General features: G+C 39.2%; 3 protein-coding genes across 5 annotated transcripts; 2 read left to right on the top strand and 1 right to left on the bottom strand.

The window, feature by feature from the left end:
- The first annotated feature begins 865 nt into the window (after positions 1-865).
- ppm1la (protein phosphatase, Mg2+/Mn2+ dependent, 1La) lies at positions 866-11,502 on the top strand. Of its 3 annotated transcripts, XM_041991920.1 has the most exons (5): positions 866-926; positions 2,057-2,390; positions 5,862-6,036; positions 8,785-8,946; positions 9,187-11,502. In XM_041991920.1, the coding sequence occupies exons 1-5, from the start codon at positions 910-912 to the stop codon at positions 9,540-9,542; spliced, it is 1,044 nt and encodes a 347-aa protein (XP_041847854.1). In that variant the 5' UTR covers positions 866-909; the 3' UTR covers positions 9,543-11,502. The 3 variants fall into 3 exon arrangements, with proteins under 3 accessions (XP_041847854.1, XP_041847853.1, XP_041847855.1); XM_041991919.1 differs by lacking the exon at positions 866-926 and having other exon boundaries at positions 1,447-2,390; XM_041991921.1 differs by lacking the exons at positions 866-926; positions 2,057-2,390 and adding an exon at positions 2,512-3,066.
- A 387-nt stretch (positions 11,503-11,889) lies between these two features.
- Positions 11,890-15,117, top strand: LOC121644172 (ADP-ribosylation factor-like protein 14). The gene has a single exon (XM_041991932.1). The coding sequence runs from the start codon at positions 13,813-13,815 to the stop codon at positions 14,416-14,418; it is 606 nt and encodes a 201-aa protein (XP_041847866.1). The 5' UTR covers positions 11,890-13,812; the 3' UTR covers positions 14,419-15,117.
- A 2,307-nt stretch (positions 15,118-17,424) lies between these two features.
- On the bottom strand, positions 17,425-20,608 carry LOC121644162 (zona pellucida sperm-binding protein 3-like). The gene is made up of 8 exons (XM_041991911.1): positions 20,147-20,608; positions 19,938-20,053; positions 19,564-19,667; positions 19,253-19,430; positions 19,029-19,146; positions 18,735-18,820; positions 18,284-18,555; positions 17,425-18,129 (listed from the first exon to the last, which is right to left on the bottom strand). Exons 1-8 carry the CDS (start codon positions 20,549-20,551, stop codon positions 18,023-18,025), a joined length of 1,386 nt encoding a protein of 461 aa, XP_041847845.1. The 5' UTR covers positions 20,552-20,608; the 3' UTR covers positions 17,425-18,022.
- Positions 20,609-21,770: the final 1,162 nt, after the last annotated feature.

Genomic DNA, 21,770 nt, shown 5'->3' on the forward strand with positions numbered 1-21,770 from the left:
CTGTCCCTTAAACCCTTTTTCATACATGTAACTATGGAGACCGTGTCAAAGATTTTTTTTGTCTGATAGCAATTAATGTTATTTAAAATCTTAGCCAGTAAACTAGAAATTTTAAGAAATTATTGTTAAAATTAGGCATTTTGCAAAAGAGTAAAAAAATGTGAGAGCTGAACTGTGGGTTGTCACACTTCTGCATCAGCCTGTAGTCACTTTGTTACATTTTCTCAACCCCAGAAACCTCTGTTTTGCAACAAAGTCTGTTGTAAGTTGATGGACACAGTCCACAATCTAATGCAGAGGTGGAGTGGTATAAAAATTCTGGCTATAGCATTCACTCAAACTGTCATTAAATGTTTGAGATTTGAGTTGTTATGTGGCAAAACATTCTTCTGAGTAGCATTTAGCCATGAGGTCTTCTACCTTAACTGACAATGAATAAGCACTTCACACAACCTTAAAATAGATTAAAATGTAAGTAAATCTTAGTTTGGTTTTTTATTAAAAAATTTTTCCCCTTTCAAATTTTTTTTTTTCAAGAAAACTAAAAATACGCATGTTTCCATTTATATATATTCAAACATTTCTCACTATGCTAACCTAACATCCTTATCTTTATGAGTCTGGGCGTGTATTGAGCCTAAGCTCTCGAAATGAACAACAGAAGAAATGGTCTTATCTGTCTCTTCTTTTTAAGAGAATCTCCCACCTCTTGTAGAGATTTAGTAGACTACACTAGCCTATGCTGCAACCGCATTGAGTGGATTAATGCTCAGGTTCTGACGTCAGACATGCCTTTTTTTTAAAAAACTTTTTTCAAAATGCTGTCGAGCTATATGTTGTATTGCTTCAGAAATCCACCAGTAGGCAGCATTAGCAACACAAGCACACATCCCATCCACTGTAGCCTTCATGTCATCACTCCAGTTGTAAGTAACCTATGATTATTATTCGAATTCACTTGCATTTGTATCTGAGATGTACTTTTCACATGTTGTCTATGGTTTTTCTGGATTATCTTCTATTCTGTGCTAAGTTTAACTATTCTATTAATTTGTGTTAATTTACTTATGATAAAGTAATCCGGCCATGATGCGATTAACTGTATTTTCTAAAGAAAGTAGAGAAGTAAATGTGGTCGGGCTCTGATGATATATTTTAACGTACTGGATGACATCATATTTTAACTCTGCGGTAACCGCAGTTGGCTCTGTTTCGCTTCTGCATCGTGAGAGCTCGCGGCTGCGCACACTTGTCAGCGACTGCGTTTAGAAAACAAGTCGCAATCAATACACAACACCCTACACAACACACTTCCGCTATGTACTGTCAAAATGAAAGCTTCACTCGGGTTGCGTTATTTAAGGATGTGACTGCAGCTCTGTCTCTTCTTCCTGGAGCTGTGTTGCTTTATTAAAAAAAGATTAAACTTCCGATTTGTCCCCGCTGTCACGCACTTGATTGATAATTCTCAAGAATGGAAGCGTGTGTGTGTGTGTGTGTGAAAAATATGTTGATGCAGAGAATGAATAGACACATAGCCTATCCGATAGAATAAACGGGGTCAGCGGCGGAAAAAGGAGGACGCCTTCAAGTCACAGCGTCGACTTTCTTCCCCCGGCGACTTCTAAGTCTCTCTCCGGGGTTGGTCTAACCCCCCCAAAAAAATCCGCCGTCCTACCATGGGTTGTGAGATATCGGCTCAACCCGTATCGTCCTGCAGCTGTTCAGGGGGCCGAGGATAGGATAGGACCAAGACATCGGACAGTTACTGAGTGTTCTGTTCGCTTTGTCCTGCGTTTCTCGACAAGGTGTTGGAGACGGTAGAGAGAGCAGCGCTCGGACAGGCATTTTAAATGTTAAAATTCAGATTTTGTCTGGCATTGTGGTTGTGAATCTATTTCTTTATATTTCCGCCAAGCGGATGGAGTGAATTGAAAAAACAAGGTGGTGGTGGGGGGGGAGAGAGTCAGACCGCAGTTTTGTTGCGTGTGATGATAGGAGACACAATGACGCTCTTGTCTCTTCTGGGTCGGATCATGCGTTATTTTCTCCTCAGGCCGGAGACATTGTTTCTGTTGTGCATAAGCCTGGCGCTGTGGAGTTATTTCTTTCACACCGACGAGGTGAAAACCATCGTCAAGTCCAGTAGGGATGCCGTGAAGATGGTGAAGGGGAAAGTCGCGGAGATGATGCAGAATGACCGGCTGGGAGGCCTCAGTATCCTGGATGCAGAGTTCTCCAAGACCTGGGAGTTCAAGAACAACAACGTAGCCGTGTATTCCATACAGGGGAGGAGAGACCACATGGAGGACCGATTCGAGGTGCTCACCGACATCACAAACAAGAGCCACCCGTCCATATTCGGGATATTCGACGGTCATGGTGGAGAGGTAGGTTTCGAGAGAGAGAGGCTACAAGGGCCTGTTTTATTTACTGTATTTCTTTAAATGCAGTCACTCTTTCTGCAGCGGGAGATCTCTTCATTAGATTGATGTAGAGCACGAGACTGCGAGAGGGACCCTGCAGCAACTCCGGTCCTCGAAGGGCCTATGTCCTGCAGACAACTGCAACATCAAATTCAAATAAAAATGGATTTCCAACAGCTTGTTGTCAAGTTCTGCAGAAGTCTGTTAATGATCCAATTATTTATCTGATGTGTTGCTGCAGGGACACAGTATTTTTTTATTTAAGCAGAGTCTGGTCATGGCAATTGTAACAATGATCTATTTCTAGTTCCGTAACAATTAGGAAGTCCTTCTTCACATTTCCACAGATAGGCCATTTTATGTGCCCACAACTTCCTACTTTGGTTTGCACAGATCACTTTTCAAACAGAGGAATTCCCCCTCCCCACTCCTGCAATGTATTCTCTTGTGCGAACACCTCCACAATCCCATTGCCTCTCAGGGAGTTGACTTAGGGTTCATAACAAAGAGCTTTGTTAGTGTGTTTCTGTGTGTGCATGCACAGTGTGTATGTGTTTGCTTTTGTGTGTGTGTCTGTCCACGTCAGGGGTCAGTGCTTTCTCATGGGTGCCTGAATATGGACACCATCTGTCCATGAGAGGTGAATGATACTGATTACGTTATTTTGTCATTAGAACACACATATGTACATTTTAAGCGTGGAGACCAGTGCCAGAAATTCTCCATCAAAGAATGAGCTCCTTGTTCTTTGTATTTGATTTTTACTTCCATTAACATGAACTAACCTGCTGTTGGGAACAATATAATTAGAGTCCGAGGGATACTGAACGTAACTAAAGGATTTCTGTATATGTTGGCAAACATTTTGTATATCAGTCTTTACAATCTTAGAACCCATAATCTGATAAATGCCTCTGGGGGAAAGTCTAACATTGTTAGGCTTCTGGCCAGCATTTAGGCAAATACATATAAAACACTTATATTTCTGTGTTTTATTTCTTTTTATTTCTTTATTTATTATTATTGTTTGTCTACAGATATATTTTTAAAAAGATGACTAAATTAAGATTTGTCATCAAGTGACATTTCAACCAGTTTGTTTCTTATTAACAATGTTGGTGCAATGTTGGTGACATCAAGTGTGTCCCACTTTACTACAGATTCCCCCTTTTCCTTGTCCTTCTAGATGTTTGTGATATAATTATGACTCATTGGCAATATTTTGCAATTTAATATTTAATTGGAGAAGTTAATGCTTTTTGAGTCACACTCTTTGAACCTGCATCTATACGCAAGCTGCTGTCTGAGGTGCTGCACTGGATTCAAACAGTCAAATAAGGTTTGAGTCTTAACTGCGGAGCTTGGGAGGTGGTTTATTAAAATGAGAGTTAACAACAAGTCAGACCTGAAGAATTTGCTGAGAAATTATACAAAAATTCTAAGAACCTGTCATGTATCATGAAGTAAAAAGTGGTCCGCCTCTTTAGTTAAGATTAGATGCAGAAGCTGTCTTTGTGTTGAGCTCAGTCACACAGATGGAGACGACAAATACATTGTAGATAGTGTTCACAATAGTAAACACTGTTTACACATTGGGGCCACTCTTTCCCATTAACAATATTTATCCTTCCTGTGCGTCTCTGATAACGTTATCCCTCTTTATGCAACACTTTCACTCAGTTTAGTTTTTATTTATTTAAGACTGTAGCCCAGTTTATTCTCCTGTATGTCCTTACTTCACTGGCACTTTTATATTATCAGGCTCTGTGAAGTACAGTTTGGACTTGGGTTACTCTGACATCTGCCTTAACTTTGACAAGGTTATTAGACCCTGCGCTGAAATAAAGCACCGAGTTCAGTAAACCCATTTCCTAATCCAGAAACTTGTCCCTCTCTGTAAATACAGGGTAGTACAAAGGGGGCTGAGTTTAGGATAATTCGTCAGAACTATTAATTTGCTGGGACCTTAAGTCTCCATGATATGTCAAGAAAAATGTATGCATGAAAAGAATATTATTGTCTTTTTTTGTATCACAGTTGGTTGTGCAGTTATGCTCTCAAAACTGCCAACACACATAGACACACACTCACTCTGTTACTGAATGAAGCAAATATGCTGCTGAGCCAAATATGGACAAATAGAACAGGCAGTCTCTCACTGCAGTGAGTCCTGGCACTGAAAATATGCGGATAATTCCTCAGACGGGGCTCTGTTTTGTCTGTAGTGTTTATTGAGGGATAAGTTATGGCCCTGAATATATAAAAGTCAGCACAGGCTGTTGCTGCTTTTTGGTTTATAAAAACTAATGCTCATGACTTATGAAAGAAAGACAGGGTAGTTTACAACCTAAGGAGACTTTCTTACTACTTTGTCTTGTTAAATTCAGATTTATGTTTATAAATTGAGTCATGGGTAATTACAATTAAACAGCTGAGAGATGTCAATAAGAAATTCAAGGTACAGATAATTCCGCTTTTCACTGAAGTGAGTCCAGCATTTTGCATAACTTACCGCAGTATTTAAGAGGTTTGAAACAGGTTATTTTTCTGCTATTTTCTGCAAATGGAAATTTACAGCTGTAGATGTTTTCCTGATTCAGGCTTACTGAGTGCCACTCACTCCAATTAAGTAAGTGCTGAAGTGCTCCCACAGCAAAAAGGAAAATAAGAGAAGGGAGGGGCCATTAGGGGAAGAAATTATTAACTCTTCTCTCCTGATTGTTAATATTTTTATTTAACAATCTCTGGCAGTGCCTTACTTAGAGGTCTGATATAGTTGCTGCAGTTTATTTCCTATTTCTACTACTTTCTTATAATTTACTTTGAGTATTAATATAGTTATTGTCAGTTAAAATCTCACGAGTGCATCACAGTGGAGAAAGCAGACAGTTTTAGTCTCATGTATGGCAAAAACTTTCAAAGATTATTAGTAATGAATGATCTCTGCTCTGGTTTGTGAGTCTTGCTGATCAATCATAAAGTGCAAGTTAAAACTGAAGAGTAAAAATTCAGATTTAACTGAATTCACATGAAGTATATTTATATCAGTGAACAGCTAATGCACATGGCTACATTAGAAGGCAGAATCGTGATCATGAAATATGTAGACCACATCAACTCGGGGGCATTAAGATGGTGTAAATCTTTCCTGTTTTAGATTCAACTTGACAGCATTAACTTAATGGAAAACTTGGCAGAAGAAATGAGGGAAGAAGCCGATAAGTAAAAGCTGGAAGAGGAGGAGGTTGTTCAATAATTCAGCCCAGAAAACTTGCTGCATGCAGCTGAAAAAAGAAGTCTAAATTAGGGTTATATTGGACCACATTTACTGGGTTCTTCAGGGTTCTACTGGGTTTTGCAAAAACAGCTCTGCACTCTGATATGACTTATTCTCTCTCCTCTGTTCCTGCCCTTCTGACTTCCTCCCTTACCCAGGCTGCAGCTGACTATGTGAAGGCCCACCTGCCCGAGTCTCTGAAGCAGCAGCTGCAGGCTTTTGAGAGAGAGAAGAGAGAGAGCGCTGTCTCCTATGCCAACATCCTCGAACAGCGCATCCTGGCTGTGGACCGTGAGATGCTGGATAAGCTCTCTGCCAACCATGATGAAGCAGGTCAGGAGGGGGAGGAAGGTGGTTGGGTTTATCAGCCAACTAATGGAGAAAAGGAGGAAATGGTAAAATTTAAGGGAAAACTAGCCATGAATTTTTTAAAGTGACGAGAACCAAAATGAGATGTGAAAATACTTCCCTTGCAAATGAAACTATGTTTTAGCAAACTTTCCCCTTTTGGTGCATTTATATGTATTAAATCAGTTCTGCTTTTTCTTCTAATCCTTGCAGTGGATAAGTTCAAAGAATGCCTGCTTTTTCATTCCTGATACAATCACTATATTAGTTATCAACATCATTATTTCCTATTTAATAGCCTCTCAGTGCAGTGCATTCCAGCTGACATTTACCCATTTGATGAAGTACTCCTGTACAGTTCACCAGAAATGCTGATGCAGAAGAGGGAGACTTCTGGATTTCACTGCTATGAAACATTATGCGGCTGCACACTCACTGTTGTTCTGCATAAATTGATCAGTTGGTGAAAGCTGATATACAAACCAAAAATAAAAGAAACAAAACCGTAAACAGGTTACCAACGTTTTTTGCTGCTATTTCTTCATTGTTGACAGTTTGCTGATGTGTCATCTCAGGATGTTAAACACACAGTGGAAGAGACAAATCCCTGTACATCATGAATGTGGAATTTTTCTTTAGTGAATCAGTTTTGATATATGTTTTACTTATAAATGTGTTTTAAAGAAAACTGCAAAGAAGAAAATTTGCATGTGTATGTGTGTGCAGATCATACTCAGATTTCAAGACCATTTTTTATATATTTTTTCCTTTTCAGACTAGTGAAAATAAAAAAATCTATAATCATATGCATGTTTTTTTTTTACCATACTTATTTGCTCATTGGTGCATATGCAGTTATTCAGTATGTTTTCTGTAATCAGTTCTCTTTTTAAACTTGTATTACAAAAATTGTTCATCAAAACGTGTAAGAGGTAAAAGGGTGACATTTATTAGTTACTGGAAATGTTACCCTACATTTTGCATTAACTCTGAATCTTTCCTTCCACATTTTCCAATACAACTGTGATACAATCCCAATTCCCAAAAAGTTTGGATGCTATTTAAAATGTAAATAAAAATACAATCCACTAATTTGTAAATCTCATACACCCATATTTTATTCCCCATAAAACATAAGCAACATACCAACATATGCTGAAATTGAAGCATTTTATAATTTCATGGAAAATATGACATATGCCTTTCAATATGATGGGAGCAACGCATCTCAAAAAAAGTTGGAACAGGGTGACGTTTACCATTGTGTAGCATTCCCTCTTCTTTTAACATCTGTAAACATCTCTGAAGTGAGGAGACCAGTTGCTGGAGTTTTAAGAGAGGAATGCTGTCCCTTTCTTATAGGAGTCAGTATTCTAGTTTCTTAACAGTCCTGGCCTTTTTTTTTGCCAGATTTTTTGCTCCACAATATGCCAAATGTTTTCTCTTAGTGAAAGGTCTGGACTGCAGGCAGGCCAGTTAGCACCTGGAAGACGTGCTCAAAAACCTCTACGTGCTTTTCAGCATTGATGGAGCCTTCAGAGACACCATGGGCACTAATGCAACCACATACCACCAGAGATGAAGGCTTTTGAAGTGTGCGCTGTAGTACACAGGACACGGTTTCCATGGTTATCAAAAAGATTTTCAAATTTTGATGAATCTGACCAGAGAACAGTTTTGTAATTAGCTTTAAATCATTTAAAATGAGCTTTGTCCCAATAAGCACAGCAGCATTTCTGGATTGTGTTCACATATGGCTTCTTCTTTGCATAATAGAGTGGACATGGGTTGCACAGTGAACTGTGCTCACAGACAGTGATTTCTGGAAGTGCCCCTAAAGAGAATCACACCTGTTTTTATTGCAGTGCTGCCTGATTGCTTAAAGATCACAAACATCCACTTTTGACTTTTGGCCTTGTCCCGCATGCACAGATTCTTCCTAATTCTCTCAATCTTTTAATAATATTATATACTTTTGATGATATACATAAGATCTTTTGGGATATTTTGATGATATGGTGGGATCTTCAGTGTCTTTGCAATTTTAAATTGATTACATAACATTTTCATTTTTTCTGAAATGATTCCACAATCTAGAGACAGTTTGTTAGATTGGTGAACCTCTGCAAACTTCATATCTGAGAGGCTCTGCCTCTCTGAAATGCTCCTTTAAAAGCTAGCTATGTTACTGAGGTGTTGCCAATTAAATTATTTGTTAAATGCTGTTATAGTTGTTTTTGATTTAGGTCTATTGCTTTTCCAGGATTTTATTGACTCGTTTAATTTTTTTATGTGTTGCTGCTGTCAGTTTAAAAGATGAGCTAAAAGTTTTGCCTAACATTGTAACATATCACAATTCGTCATCTCATATGTTGTTTATGTTCTATTGGGATTAATAAATGGGTTTATGAGCCTTGTAAATCATTGCATTTTGTTTTTAATTTTTAGTTTTCTCAAGGTCCAAACATTTTTTTTAAATTGGGGGTGTAGATTTCATCTTTCACCAGAAGGGAAAAAAACTAAATTAAATGTTTTATTTCATTTAGGACACTCAGCTGAAGTGATACTCTTCTTATCATTTCCACTTTGTACCACTGATCTTTTGAAGAATACTTCCATGTGGTACACAGCCTAACACAGCCATAGCCACACCCATCAATGTTTTGTGAACATAAATCTATATGTTTTTTAACATGCCTCTTTTTTGTTGTTTTCTTTTAATTTTATGCATAGGAACAACATGCCTGATGGCGCTGCTTTCAGATAGAGAGCTTACAGTGGCCAATGTTGGAGACTCAAGAGGTGTATTGTGTGACAAAGATGGGAATGCTGTTGCACTATCGCATGACCACAAGCCTTATCAGCTTAAAGAGCGCAAGAGGATCAAGAGGGCAGGTACATGCTAAGATCAACAATACCATAAAGCATGCTTATTATTCACTTTCACTTGGATCATACCTCTCCCCAAAGTTAGGGTCCTTGTCTGCCATCTGTGGGTGCATTCTGTAATAGCACTTGTCTTACCCTGAAGGGTCTAAAATAGATGCAAAAGCTGTGTGATGATTTTTTACTCATAAAATTAAGGGCAATTTTCTGAGATTGTGGGATAACCCTTTCTTGTTTTGTTACTTCCAGGCGGCTTCATCAGTTTTAATGGCTCCTGGAGAGTTCAGGGTATCCTTGCTATGTCCCGCTCCTTGGGCGACTACCCTCTTAAAAACCTCAATGTAGTCATTCCTGATCCTGACATAATGACCTTTGACCTGGACAAGCTACAGCCAGAATTCATGATCCTGGCATCTGATGGCCTGTGGGATGCCTTCAGTAATGAGGAGGCAGTACGATTTGTCCGCGAGCGTCTGGATGAGCCCCACTTTGGAGCCAAGAGCATTGTCCTCCAGTCTTTCTACCGAGGCTGCCCTGACAACATTACTGTCATGGTGGTGAAGTTTAAAAGCGGAGCTGGGAGGAGCAGCAAAGCGGGCGAGTAGCTCTGGGTTAAATTTAGATTACACTGTGAGCTTAACTGTAGAGCTCACAATGTAATCAGTATGATATTTCCCTGTCTTCTGTATGCAGCAACAATTACACTATCACAAGAGGACACAAGGAAGCTGAGGGTGGATCACTGAGAACAGTACTTTTAACAAATATACACATACAGACAAATGCACACAGACACACTAACACATGTAAAAATGTTGTTTTGCTTTGTCATCTGAGGGCATTTAAACTCAAATATTATAACTATCTTCTATAAGATTGATGAAGATTGAAGAAACACAATACTAAGAATACAGAAACAGGAGAATACTTTTAAACCAGCACACATAAGACTGTGATTGCTTTACTACTGTTTACTATACATGCATATGAATGGTCCAGCTCCACTGGAGGCTTTTTGTGAGAAGGCTTCATTTTGTGCCTATTTAAGAATTAGTGTGTAGAAAAGTGCTGAAAATGCAACTGCAAAAAAACCTTCCAGTTTGTGGCATTTTAAATGTTTCCACTTTTGACCTGGAATGATTAGTCAAATATCAAAAGACTCCAGTGGATGCATACCTTTGACATGATGCTGTACACCCAAATCTAACTTTTGAGTATGACGCACTCCCCACTTTTTATCTTCATAAGTTCAGCTTGAATTCACACTGGATAGTAGATTCAAAAATTAAACATGGTGCCAAATTGCAGGGGCCTCTGTTCAGGCTGTTGCTGTTAGTATGCGTCTGATCATTTACTTGCTACTGCTCAGTGGTCTTAATGAGATTTTAGGTGGTACATGACTTTCTACGTCCTTAAAGTCAATTGTTTTCAAATTGTGGAGTAGACTGGTAAAATATGATAACATAAACAACTTTTAAGGTCTATTTCAGAAATGATTTAGTCTATTTAAACTTTATAGCAGTTTCTGGTTTGTTTTCAAAAGGGGAGGAAGGAAAACTAATTTTTAATGGGTTATTTCAATTAAACTTAGATAATCCATATACTTAGTATTTCATGTCATTAATTATGTCAAAACATGCTTAGATTAATTGACTTGCAGCTTATAAGTCATTCCAGTTTGTGCACATTTGGACATATGTTCGTCTTTAACACGAGAACAAATTATGTTCCGGGAATAAACCAGCATGGTAGCTGAGATCAACAAATTTCAAGTCTGCACAAGATGAGTATAATACTCAAAGATTAAATTAAGGGTGAAAAGCCATGTTAACCTACAACACACACAGACAGTATACAGACACAAAGTGATGAAAAGGCACTTTTCAAATGTTTGTTTTTAAATCGTAACTATTACATATCAGCCAATGTTAATGCTCTCTGTCTTCTGTATTACAGGAGGATTTTATTGTATGTAAAACATGATTTAAAACCTGAAATTCCCCTCTTTGCAATGTGATGAAGCTAATGTGAACTACTCCTGTTGAGTGGGTTTTCGCTATGTGTAGCAGGGCATGTGCTTTGGCTTCTCCATGATTATAAACAAGGTACTTACAGTGTTTGTCACTGGACAACAGTGGCTGCCTTTGACCTGGAAAGCACACAAGTCTTGATGTGCAGAAACTGACTAAAATCAACAACTCATTGCAACCTCTACAGCTGAAGCCAGACTGCTAGTGATTAGAAATATGATATGCTCCTAAAGCAGTTCAGCTGGCGTCACTGATGGCAGCAACTGGCCAAGGAAAGTTCCAGTAAACTCTACTTGATTTACTACTATTTTTTGTTCCACTATTACCACTGTGTACCTTTCATCAGCTGAGAGAAATGATGACTCTCTTTATTTTTTTTAATTACTATTTTTTTTTTTTTTAACATTTTACCTAATGCCTTATTTATTGTTGAGTTTGTGGATGTTTCTGGCAGATTGCCAAATCAGCATACTGTATGTTTATTTTCTGTCCTTCTGTACATGAGCAGAAGTTTACAATAAAAAAAATACCCATCAATTTACTGAGAAGCAGTCCATGATTAATACATTTATATATGAGGTATAAGAATTATTTTCTCCATGTTTTGACACAACTTGAATCATATGTGTTTTACTCAAGAGCACAACATAAGGACAGGATGTAGTAAAAAGCTGTTTAAAGCTACCCCTCTCATCTCTTCGTCACCTCTCCAGGAATTTGAATCAGCCATGTCCTAGTTGGGGCTTCCTTTAAGACACTGCTTATTGTAAATCGTTAACGACTCAAGTCAGAAAAGCTAACGCGCTGTGATAATTCTGAGCTGGGAAACGATCCTCGGAATTGGTCTGGGATGCCTCTGCCGAGCTACAAATAGCTCTTGCTCCATGCCATGTCTGCAGAGCAACACGGCTCTGCTCCAGCACTCAGAAAGAGAAAGCAGAACTTGAGGCTCATTGGTGTCAATGTCAGAGATGGTGTGCAGCAGGTGGACGCACCCAAAATAGCTCGAATATGAGCTGATCCAAATGCCCAAGACCGTCATTTTAGTGACTAATATTCCCTAAAGCAAGTGCGTCATTCTTGTGTCTTACGGGAACGTTTTACCCCCTCTTTGTATAGGGTGGACACTTTATAAACACACGAGTGCGTTAAGGCTAGGTATCATTTGGCCAAGTCATAGAAAGACTAGAAACTCTACTCAATTCCTGTGGATAATTGAAGTACCAAACAAAATGGGACAACACGGCTCCAAATCCTCCTCTGAAGCCCGCGTAATTTTTCAGCGCGCTGCCGAAGTGGACTCTTGTCAGAAAGCAGATGCATGTTCGACCCCGGCCTCGGTTGTCCGCATTCAGAGGAGGGTAACCACCCCGGCGACCCGTGTTCATTCCTCCAGCCGGTCTCTGGAGAAATCTGTACCTAACTCCTGGTCCAAAAGTCGTCATGACACCGAGGGACTGGTGTACGTGCTGGATAATCCAACAGGTGGCGTGTGGGTGAAGCCAGGAGAAAAATGGACCAGATCTTGATAAAGATAACTTTTCCCGTGAAATACCAGCGACGTAATAGGAATAACCAGTCAAACATCCTGTGACTGGATGTTTTTTGTGCCCATTACACTTGGGCTCTTCAGAGCAGATGGATGTTGGGTTGCTAAACTGAGGTGCGCTTTCATGGCGTATCCACAGTGCAGCGCGCGGAGTTGAGCTGGACTTAAATGGCCTCTGGGATAATGAAGAGTTGACTGGACTGATCACTGCAATAAATAGAATATCTTTTTGAGATATACAAATATTCAGTTTCAGTCTGAGGAGAAGATGGCAAGACGAAATGAAAATTTATGCAAATGAAGACCAGGTGTTATCTTTGGAAAAACAGCCTAATTGTGTTAAATGGCCGTTAATAACTCTCTTACAAATATCCCACATACTATATTTTTAAAAGGAAATAAAGGAGGGGAGCTTGGATTAAGTCAGTTGAAGCATTGGGCTTGGCAAACAGCTGTGCACAATGGAACCTGTTTAAATGGCTGACTAACCTTAATTGATTTTTCATTATCTTTTATTATACTTTTCTTTATTTTGTTAATATTAAGTGATGCTTATAACACAAGCAAACGCTTTGAAACGGAATTGTTCCACATGATGACAGCTAAAACGTGATAGCATGGGGATCAGTGTTTACATATGCAAAAGTCAGAGCAGTTTTTTTCTCTCTCTACTTTGCGAGAAGCATTAAGAAAGAATGAAATCATTTAGAGACTGTAATTCTGGATCTGAGGTTAATTCCATTGATTTTGTGTATCCTAAAACTTAACATCTGCAGCCTAGAAAAGTTTTCTTAAGCAGGCTGTGAGCACCTGAATTCTTTTAGGCTAAGTTTTTTTAGGTATCTTGTGATTGTCACATGACACCATTAGATGAATGCGTGATTCCAATACACTGTCATAATTTATTTTGAAGAAATTACAGTAATTATGTAGCTTATACGCTGTGGGCACACAACAGATGTGTGTCGATGTATTTTTGCTACACAAAATTCCGTCAGCTATTGAGCAAAATCATAACTTGAACAGAATTATATCAGGTATTTTACATAATTGGCTTGCTTGTTGGGTCATATAAAAACTTATATTGCTAAAGCGTGATGAAACTCTGATCATGGGTTCTACTCAGATGCAAACTTTGTCCCTGGTGTGGCGCCTTATCAGTGACAGAGCATTATAATCAACATGGAATGGTTTATCTATTAAACTATGTGCAACGCACTGGGCAAACACTGCATCAAGAGGGAGGAGACGTGGCTGTCTCTTTGGAGGTGAACTTTTGTGTCTATCCACTCCGTCATGGGCCACATGGTATCCAAACAACCTGAAGTTCAAGTTCTGCTTCTTGGTTTGGACAATGCTGGAAAATCGACTTTTCTGTACAAACTGAAGCACAACGCTTGTGTCACAACCGTCCCTACAATAGGATTTAACGTGGAAATGCTCGATGCCAAAAAAAGCAGGAAGAACATCGCAGTAACCATGTGGGATGTCGGTGGTCAGTGGAAGATGCGCGAACACTGGAAGGACTTTCACCAGAACACCGCAGCGGTTGTGTTCGTTGTGGACAGCTCCGACAGGACGCGTCTGGACGAGGCACGCAAGGAGCTGGAAAACACGCTGAGGAGTGAACAGCTGCGGGGACGCCCGCTAATTCTTCTCGCCAATAAACAGGACGTGAACGGCGCTCTGACCGTCACAGAACTCAAGGACAGGTTCAACATGAGGAAGGCTTGTTCAGGTCGGGATTGGTTCGTTCAGCCTTGCTCCGCTTCGACGGGATTTGGAGTTGAAGAGACTTTCAGACGTCTGGTCCAAATGGTCAAATTCCCCTCGGAAGCTAGTGCTGTGAAAGATAACATTAAAGAAACAGTGCACAATCTTAGGTCGACTACTAGACTTTGAGTTTTATTTATGTAGTATGTTTTCAAACAATGGACACAGATACATTTCGAAATTACTTTTTTTCCCTAGATAGTTGGCTAAACTAATTTATGCCAGCAAAAAATTGTGTTTCAAGAGATTTTATCTGTTGGTTTAAGTTTTATTATTCAGATGCTCTTATTGAGTGCAGAGTGAAAGAACACAATTAATGTTTTTGTTTTTATCATATTTTAAAACATTTTACTGGTTTGTCCACATCATTTAAAGAGAGATGTGTTAGGCCTTCACTGTTTTACTTTGGCTATAAATATGCAAACTAGTTGCCTAAAAAATTTCATTTTATTGATTGAGTACAATTAACTAACATTGTTTTAGTTTTTGTCGAACTTTTCTGAACTTGATCATTTTAGTTTGCTTCACAAAACATTGGCTTCATTTTCATTTCAAATTCATAAGTAATTGGTGGACTTAAATGTTATTGTTTTGCAGCAGGATTTTGGGTATCTGCTAAAACTAATGTCAGACGACGTCAGCTAGGCCCCCCAAGACAGTCTTGGTTGTAACACTGAGTGTTGAAACGCCACAAATTCCACCAGTTATGAGCTGGAAATCATATGATCATTTCAGTGCTTACCCACTTCTTGATTTTATATGGTTGTTGTCAGGGCTGAAAACAGGAAAATGCAGATTTTATTGAAAAAAAAAACCCTTTTAAGTTACTAAAAAAAATTTTTTTTTTTTTTTTTTTAATCAACACTTAACTTTGTTTGGTACTTATAAAAAGATATGACAAATATTATACACATGACGTGTGTGTGTGCTTTCTTCTTTTAACACAGGTGCAGCAGATTATTCATTAAGCATTTATATTTGAAAGTTTGTTTTAGTAGACTCATTTACACATACACACACAGCCCTAAGTTAAACACAGTGTGTGCATTGTTCTGAATTGGTCTTTTATTGCAATACACATCTTTATGAAAGCTATTCTATGAAGGTGCCTCCCTTTTTGCTTGCTTTTTTTCCTAACTCACCCTGGTAGTGGGGTAGGTTACCAGTTTGACATGACCACACACGATATGTGATAATCTTGGGAGGGTTTTAAATGGTTACCATAATGGGGTATTTTCTATAAAAGTTTGATAACTGTAGCTCTAAAATGAAGTGAGTTACAGGTGCTGAAGCAAAAAGTGTTACAACCATACCCGGTATCATCTAACTGGTTTTAACACAGGGATAACCACGGGAGAGCAGTCACATGACAACTGGAAAAATTTCCTTTCACCCAACATTTTGCCTTCCAAAATTCATATAAAATTTAGTTATATCCACCAGATATAATCTATTAAAACCAATGTTACAGTGGACAATAGTTCAAATGAATATTATTGTTCACGTATACCATTTGGCATCCAAAGTGCATCTAATTGCTAAACGTGGTAAATGACGAATCTGCAATAAATTGATTTTTTTTTTTTATTCTTACATTGATTTCTCATTCATTCAAAAGCCAGAAGTCAACGATCACAGTTGAAGGAAATGTGCACCGATTAAAGGGACAAGCACAGAATTGTACTTTTTAAAAAAAAATCTTTCAAGTCTAAACATAATGCAAGGGGATATAGTTCAGTCTGCAAAGGGAAATTGACTATATCCTTGCGGCTTATTTCCCAGTATAGCCGTAGAAAATAACGTTTTAAATAGAGATGCTGACTTTCAAAAGTCACCTCCTTGTCACATTGCCTGTCCCACAGTGGACTCAGTTTCTCTGTTTTTATCCCGGACCGTCTCTTCGTAAGTCGGTAGAGGTTTGCATTCTTCGTACGTGGGCAGCTCAGGAGTAGGAGCAGAATAAACCACGTTGTCCGGTGTACAGTTCTCCACAAGAAGCTCCTGCGACATGGTGACAGCTAGCTGTCTGTTTTGTTGCGAAGTGCGCTGCCCAGATGTGGAACACACCATTCTCTGGACAAAGTATCCAACAGCGAAGAGAAGCAGCATAATAAGCACTCCAGAGAGTTTCCGGGTGACCATAGTGATGTTGTAGTAGGTTTTGTCCACAAACTGCTTGCAACAGGAATTAGCTGTGGCGTTTCTGTGTGGGCAGCAGATTTGATCATCCCGACAGAACTCCTGTCCACATCTCAGGATTGAATAAACAAGTGTACGATCAAGAAGACAAACAGTTAAAATCATTAATGCCAGGCATCTACTGACAAACATCGTGTTCAAAAGAAAAAAAACCAAGAGAAAGCCGAAGGGATGAGAAAACAAAAACAAGATGCAGACGGGACTCCTGGGGATAGTAAGCTCAACTGAAGGATGCCTGGGTTGAAACACTGACGCACAGCCAACACTGACGGGTCCAGATAACAATACATTCGGGTGGTGGAGGGGGGCGGGAGTTACATTGAACTGATTTATTTGTTCACAAAATAATTAAGCACCCAACTTAGGAGGAGGGGGGGAAACTGGACGCAGATTTTGCAATATGAATATACATGAGCTTGGACTGAACTGCTAACATCTTAAGTCACTGATTTATTATGCACTTGGCCGGTGTCTTGCTCCTGAATACAGCCGTGCATGCAATGGCTTATTGATGAGTTATGAAAGTAAACAGGCGCCCAAGAAATCGACGAGCTGTATCGTAGAAGCTATGAAAAGATCTACGAATCCAAAAAGTGGGATGGGATGTAAAAAACAGCTTGATGTTTCAGCTCAACACGCGCTTCTAAGAAAACAATGGGAGGCTCTGTCCAGGGTGCTGACACAGCCAACGTCAAATGCTCCCTCTGGCACGAGCACAAATATCTTTAAAAAGCAACAGACTTTATGTAGACTCATGGGTCAAGCAATGTCAGTGCTATGGTTTGGTTTACTGGACTCCACGTCGATATGAAGCAATAAACGTCATAAGCTGCCCGAGATTGTTAAAACTCAGTGTAAGGCTCGTATTCTGCTCCAAAACAGCAGCAGTGGCCGTGCGTGATGACAAGCAATAAGTCATTTAATACAAACACATAATACACCTGATAGATTTAATGTTAAAAGAAAAATCTTAATTTTACTGGATGTGGCAGGCAAAGACATGTTGTTGCAATATAGCCTCTAAAGATAATCAATACTATGACTACCTGATTAGGGTTGTGGGTAGTAATGGAAGGAAGTGCTCCCTAATAGCATGTCAACTAACAGCTAGTATCGTGTTACTGTAGTTTTATTTATATATTTTATAGTTGTCAAAAGCTATCATTTGCTTGCTATAAAGATTTTAAATCCACTTGTGTTTCTGGGGTTTAATGAGTTTTAGTGACTAAAACTCTATGCTTAATGAATTACAATCCTATAGCTGGCCAATAGTTACAGGATGATTGGCATTCATATAGGGGAAAACAAAAAGGACATGTAAAACATTTACTGGAGATCAGATTTGCCATATGGACAACCACTGTATCAAATTTAGCAGAAGTGGTTAGTAACATTCACAAAACAAATTACTGGACATTTATCAGGAATGAGTTTAATCTTCACATGTTAAGAGTTCTGTTGAGTCTCTTTCTGTCATGGGACTATTAGCAGTGTAATCACCATATCCTCACTCTCTAGTCAGTCATCCCAAGTCTCAGGCCGTCTTTTCCTTTACTGAAAGCACCATCTTGGAATCCTTTCCTTTGGTGACAGATTTGCTTGATGGCAGTATGGTAAGTGGTCCCAGTTGGATTCTTTGCTCTGTGGAGGGGGGAGAAAAAAAAAAAATCTTAAAATCTTTGTTCAAGAAATCAGACGTATCAATACCTGCCCTGCCTTGTTGTCGAGCATTGAGGAAATCCTTTGTGGGGGAAAAAAAGTGACTTGATTAGACATTATAGGCCATTGTACTCACGTTCTTTGTCATCAGCTTCTCTCTTTATGAATTTAGCAGAGGATTGCTCAGGTTTCACGTGTTGGCTCTTGTGCAGTTCTGGACGGAAATGAACATAACTGGCTGGATGATGTTCAGCTTTATTCTGGACAAAACCTTCATGTGAAATCATAGTGGGCCATGCTTCAGCACTCATGGTAATCTTAGGAGCTTCTTTGTTTGAAGTTTTCTCAACCCACTGTGAGATATCACAACTTGTACAAGCCTGGTCATTCCCATCTACTGAGTGCCATCTAGATAAAGACAAATTTAAGATTCTTTCATTAAACTCAATGGAAGTTGTAAAATCACAAGACAAAAAGCTGCACTTAAACTTGAGAAAAACACATTTAGATTGCAAGGAATTCAAAAGAGTACCACTTATTTATTACTAATTTTTTTTTTTCATATTTTACCACTTGAACTGAATTACCTGTTTCCAGTTAAAGAGCAGGCTCGGTTTTGAGAGCTGACAGCTGATGTGACCGGAACAGCCTTCACATGGCATGTTATATAGACCTGCAGGATAGAGATGCTGGTGTAAAATAAAATCAAAACAACCGTGGGCACCCCCGGTCAAAACGGTAAGAAAAAGGATCTCAATATTCCCTAGATTTAAAAAAATGAACAGATCTAGCTTCAAATAGTAATCTGGAAAGGCCTAGTAGTGATTTTTTTAAATAAACCACTACTTAAACCTTGCTTGAGCAAATAAAACAATATTGACCTGGTTGCTGGGTTCTTGGTAGAACCTGAAGGCCTCAAGTTGGAACCTCAGCTTGTGTTCCTCAATTCTTGGCAAGAAATGCGAGTTGGAACTTGTCAGATAAGCATCAACAAGACATCTAATGGAAGACATTGAGTGCAGTTTAGTTTAAGAGCCGATACCGCATTTTGTTTTTTGTTTTGCTTGAATTGCTGCAGGATGGAAGATTTAATTCTGCAGCTTACCCATAATGCCCAATGAAGTCATATCTTAAGGTTGCCTCTGCATCAGGAGTTGCTGTGGCAACACAGTGGTCAACATATACTCGCAGGGGCATGTGGTTACCCATGACAGCAGAAACCTCGAAATTAATGGGATCACCCAGGAAATATATATAAGATCCCCTCTCAAACTGCCAGTCACCTGCATAAAAAAAACCCCAAATCAAGAACACTATATAATCCAGCTCTTCTGATACAAGTAACATAAAAATGGTGGAAGCGATTCCTCTCTGAAAGAAAAATAATGTTACACAAATGCAGTTCTTTTAAATTACCAGTCATAACTTGCAGAGTGAAGTCTATCTGGTCATCTACAGAAGCCACAGACACAGAGGGAACCCAGGTGGGCTGAAGAGGAAGGCCATCTACAGAATATCTCCTGGGGGAGAGAGAGATGAAAAAAAATGCAAAGCTGAGTGGAAATGGGCACATTTACCCAAAGCTGCATCTTGAAAGAAGGACTTAATGCTTTTCTTAAAGTGTCGACCCAAAAATGTTCCATGAAATATGGGTCCCCTTACTATCTTATTTAGAAACACTTGAAGCCTCCTACAAAATTAAAAATACATTCTTCTATTTACCTACCTTTTACATCATTTTATGCATGTATGTAACATCTTCAGTGCAAAGTTTTGTGTGCAGGACTCACTTGTCATAATGGCATTCAACTGGTATATTTGCTCCATCCAGTCTGAGCAAACCATCAGAGGAAGGTTCAGGTGAGTAGATCAGAACATTGGAATATATGATCTTTTCTTGGGTTGACTGGGGGGAAAAATGGTAGTCATTTCATTATAAAATTTAATACAGTTTCCACAGGGAAACGGTGAGCAACATGCAGGAGAGACCAACGCTTACAGACAGCTTGGTTCCACAGTCTGTTAGCCAGACAAGGATGGTGAATTCCTCCTCTCCTGATGGGACCGCCCCGCATTCACCCTCGTCCTGAGAGTTTAAACCCAGTCGCAGGTGCCCGCCGTCCACCTTAAGACCTGTATCAAACATGTCAGCCTGCACCACAACCTCCATCGAATCCGGGTGGCACCTCACCAGGATGGATCGAGGCCGCACACTGTTCTCTGCTCTTTGCTGTTGTTTCGCCGCAGACAACTGAGGCTGGATTTGTCCAAATGTCCTGACTGGAGCGGGGGAATTTATTGTGTCTAAAGCTCGGCTGTGTGCCAGCCGACTTTCTGCTAGATTGAAAAATGAGTAAAAGACGATAATCCACCAAGAAACGATTAGTCGTAGGTTGAGGTCCATTCTCAGACACGTTGGAAAGAAGTGACGGGGGCCTGCTCCCGCAGAAAATATGGCCACAGGTGCGGGTGATTATACGTAGCTATTCAAACACACCTGGGCGCAGACTTCGACTAATTGCAACTGTTACTTAGCGTGATTGTCGTTATTTCAAGATAGAGAATTAAGAGAAATAATATTAGAAAAGTAAAGATAACATGCTAGACTAACGGTCTTAGTTTATGCATTAAATTTTAGTAGACTAGGTTGTTTTTGGGCGAAGCTTTTCATGTAATTTATTTAGCCACTAGGTGGCACTAAAACTCCACAATTCTTCTCTCTGTGTTGCAAAATCCGTTTGTTTTTATCTACACTATTTAGTTTTATGCAAATTATTTTTTCTCCAAAAACAAAGAATTGCCAATCACAATAAATAAATAAATAGTCATTACTGCCACCATTATGTGTCTTCTATCCATCATATTCCTCTTTTTTTGATAACTGGGAAATGAGAAGACCAGTAGCTGAATTTTTAGGAGAGGAATGTTGTCCCATTTATCTTTGATACAGAGACTTTTCATTTTCATTTTCGTTACCAAATGTTTTTTTTTTTTGATTGATTAAAGGTCTAGACTCCAGATTGTAGGCAGACCAGTTCAGGAACTAGACTGGACTCTTCTCTTGCAAAGCCACGTGTGATAGACGTAATATGTCGTTTAGCATTGTCTTGCTAGAATATGCATGAGCCTCCCTGAAAGAGATGCTGTCTTAATGGGAGCATGCAGCTCTAAAATGTCTTTATACTTTCAGCATCGATGTAGCCTTTAGAGATATGTAAGCTGCCCACGCCACAACATAACACTACCTTTAGAGATGCAGGCTTTTGAACTGTCCACTAATAACAAGCTGAATGGCGCCTCTGCTCTTGAGTCTCCAGAACACAGCATCTATGGTTTCTAAAAAGAAGTTTGAATTTTGATTATTTGGACAAGAGAACAGTTTTCCACTTTTCCCTCAGAATATTTTGAATGAGCTTTGGTCCAAAGAAGATAGCAGCAATTCTGGAACATGTTCACATATAACTTTTTATTTGCACAATAAAATTTTAACCTGCATTTGTGGATTACTCGGTGAACTGTGTTTACAGATAGTGATTTCTGGAAGTGCTCCTGAGCCCATGCAGTGATTTCCAGTACAGAATCATGGGTGTTTTTTAACGTAGTGCCACCTGTGGGCTCAAATA

The sequence above is a fragment of the Melanotaenia boesemani genome, chromosome 8 (genome assembly GCF_017639745.1).
Source record: "Melanotaenia boesemani isolate fMelBoe1 chromosome 8, fMelBoe1.pri, whole genome shotgun sequence".
In the NCBI taxonomy this organism is placed as follows: Eukaryota; Metazoa; Chordata; class Actinopteri; order Atheriniformes; family Melanotaeniidae; genus Melanotaenia; species Melanotaenia boesemani.

Excerpts from the sequence above, each read along its gene's own strand:
- ppm1la (XM_041991919.1), top strand. The coding sequence starts at position 1,992 with ATGATAGGAGACACAATGACGCTCTTGTCTCTTCTGGGTCGGATCATG. Across the intron at positions 2,391-5,861 it reads TCGACGGTCATGGTGGAGAG|GCTGCAGCTGACTATGTGAA; the intron begins GTAGGTTTCGAG and ends TCCCTTACCCAG. Across the intron at positions 8,947-9,186 it reads CAAGAGGATCAAGAGGGCAG|GCGGCTTCATCAGTTTTAAT; the intron begins GTACATGCTAAG and ends TGTTACTTCCAG.
- LOC121644172 (XM_041991932.1), top strand. The coding sequence starts at position 13,813 with ATGGGCCACATGGTATCCAAACAACCTGAAGTTCAAGTTCTGCTTCTT.
- LOC121644162 (XM_041991911.1), bottom strand. The coding sequence starts at position 20,551 with ATGGACCTCAACCTACGACTAATCGTTTCTTGGTGGATTATCGTCTTT. Across the intron at positions 20,054-20,146 it reads ACTGTGGAACCAAGCTGTCT|TCAACCCAAGAAAAGATCAT; the intron begins GTAAGCGTTGGT and ends TTTTCCCCCCAG. Across the intron at positions 19,431-19,563 it reads CACTCTGCAAGTTATGACTG|GTGACTGGCAGTTTGAGAGG; the intron begins GTAATTTAAAAG and ends TTTTTTATGCAG.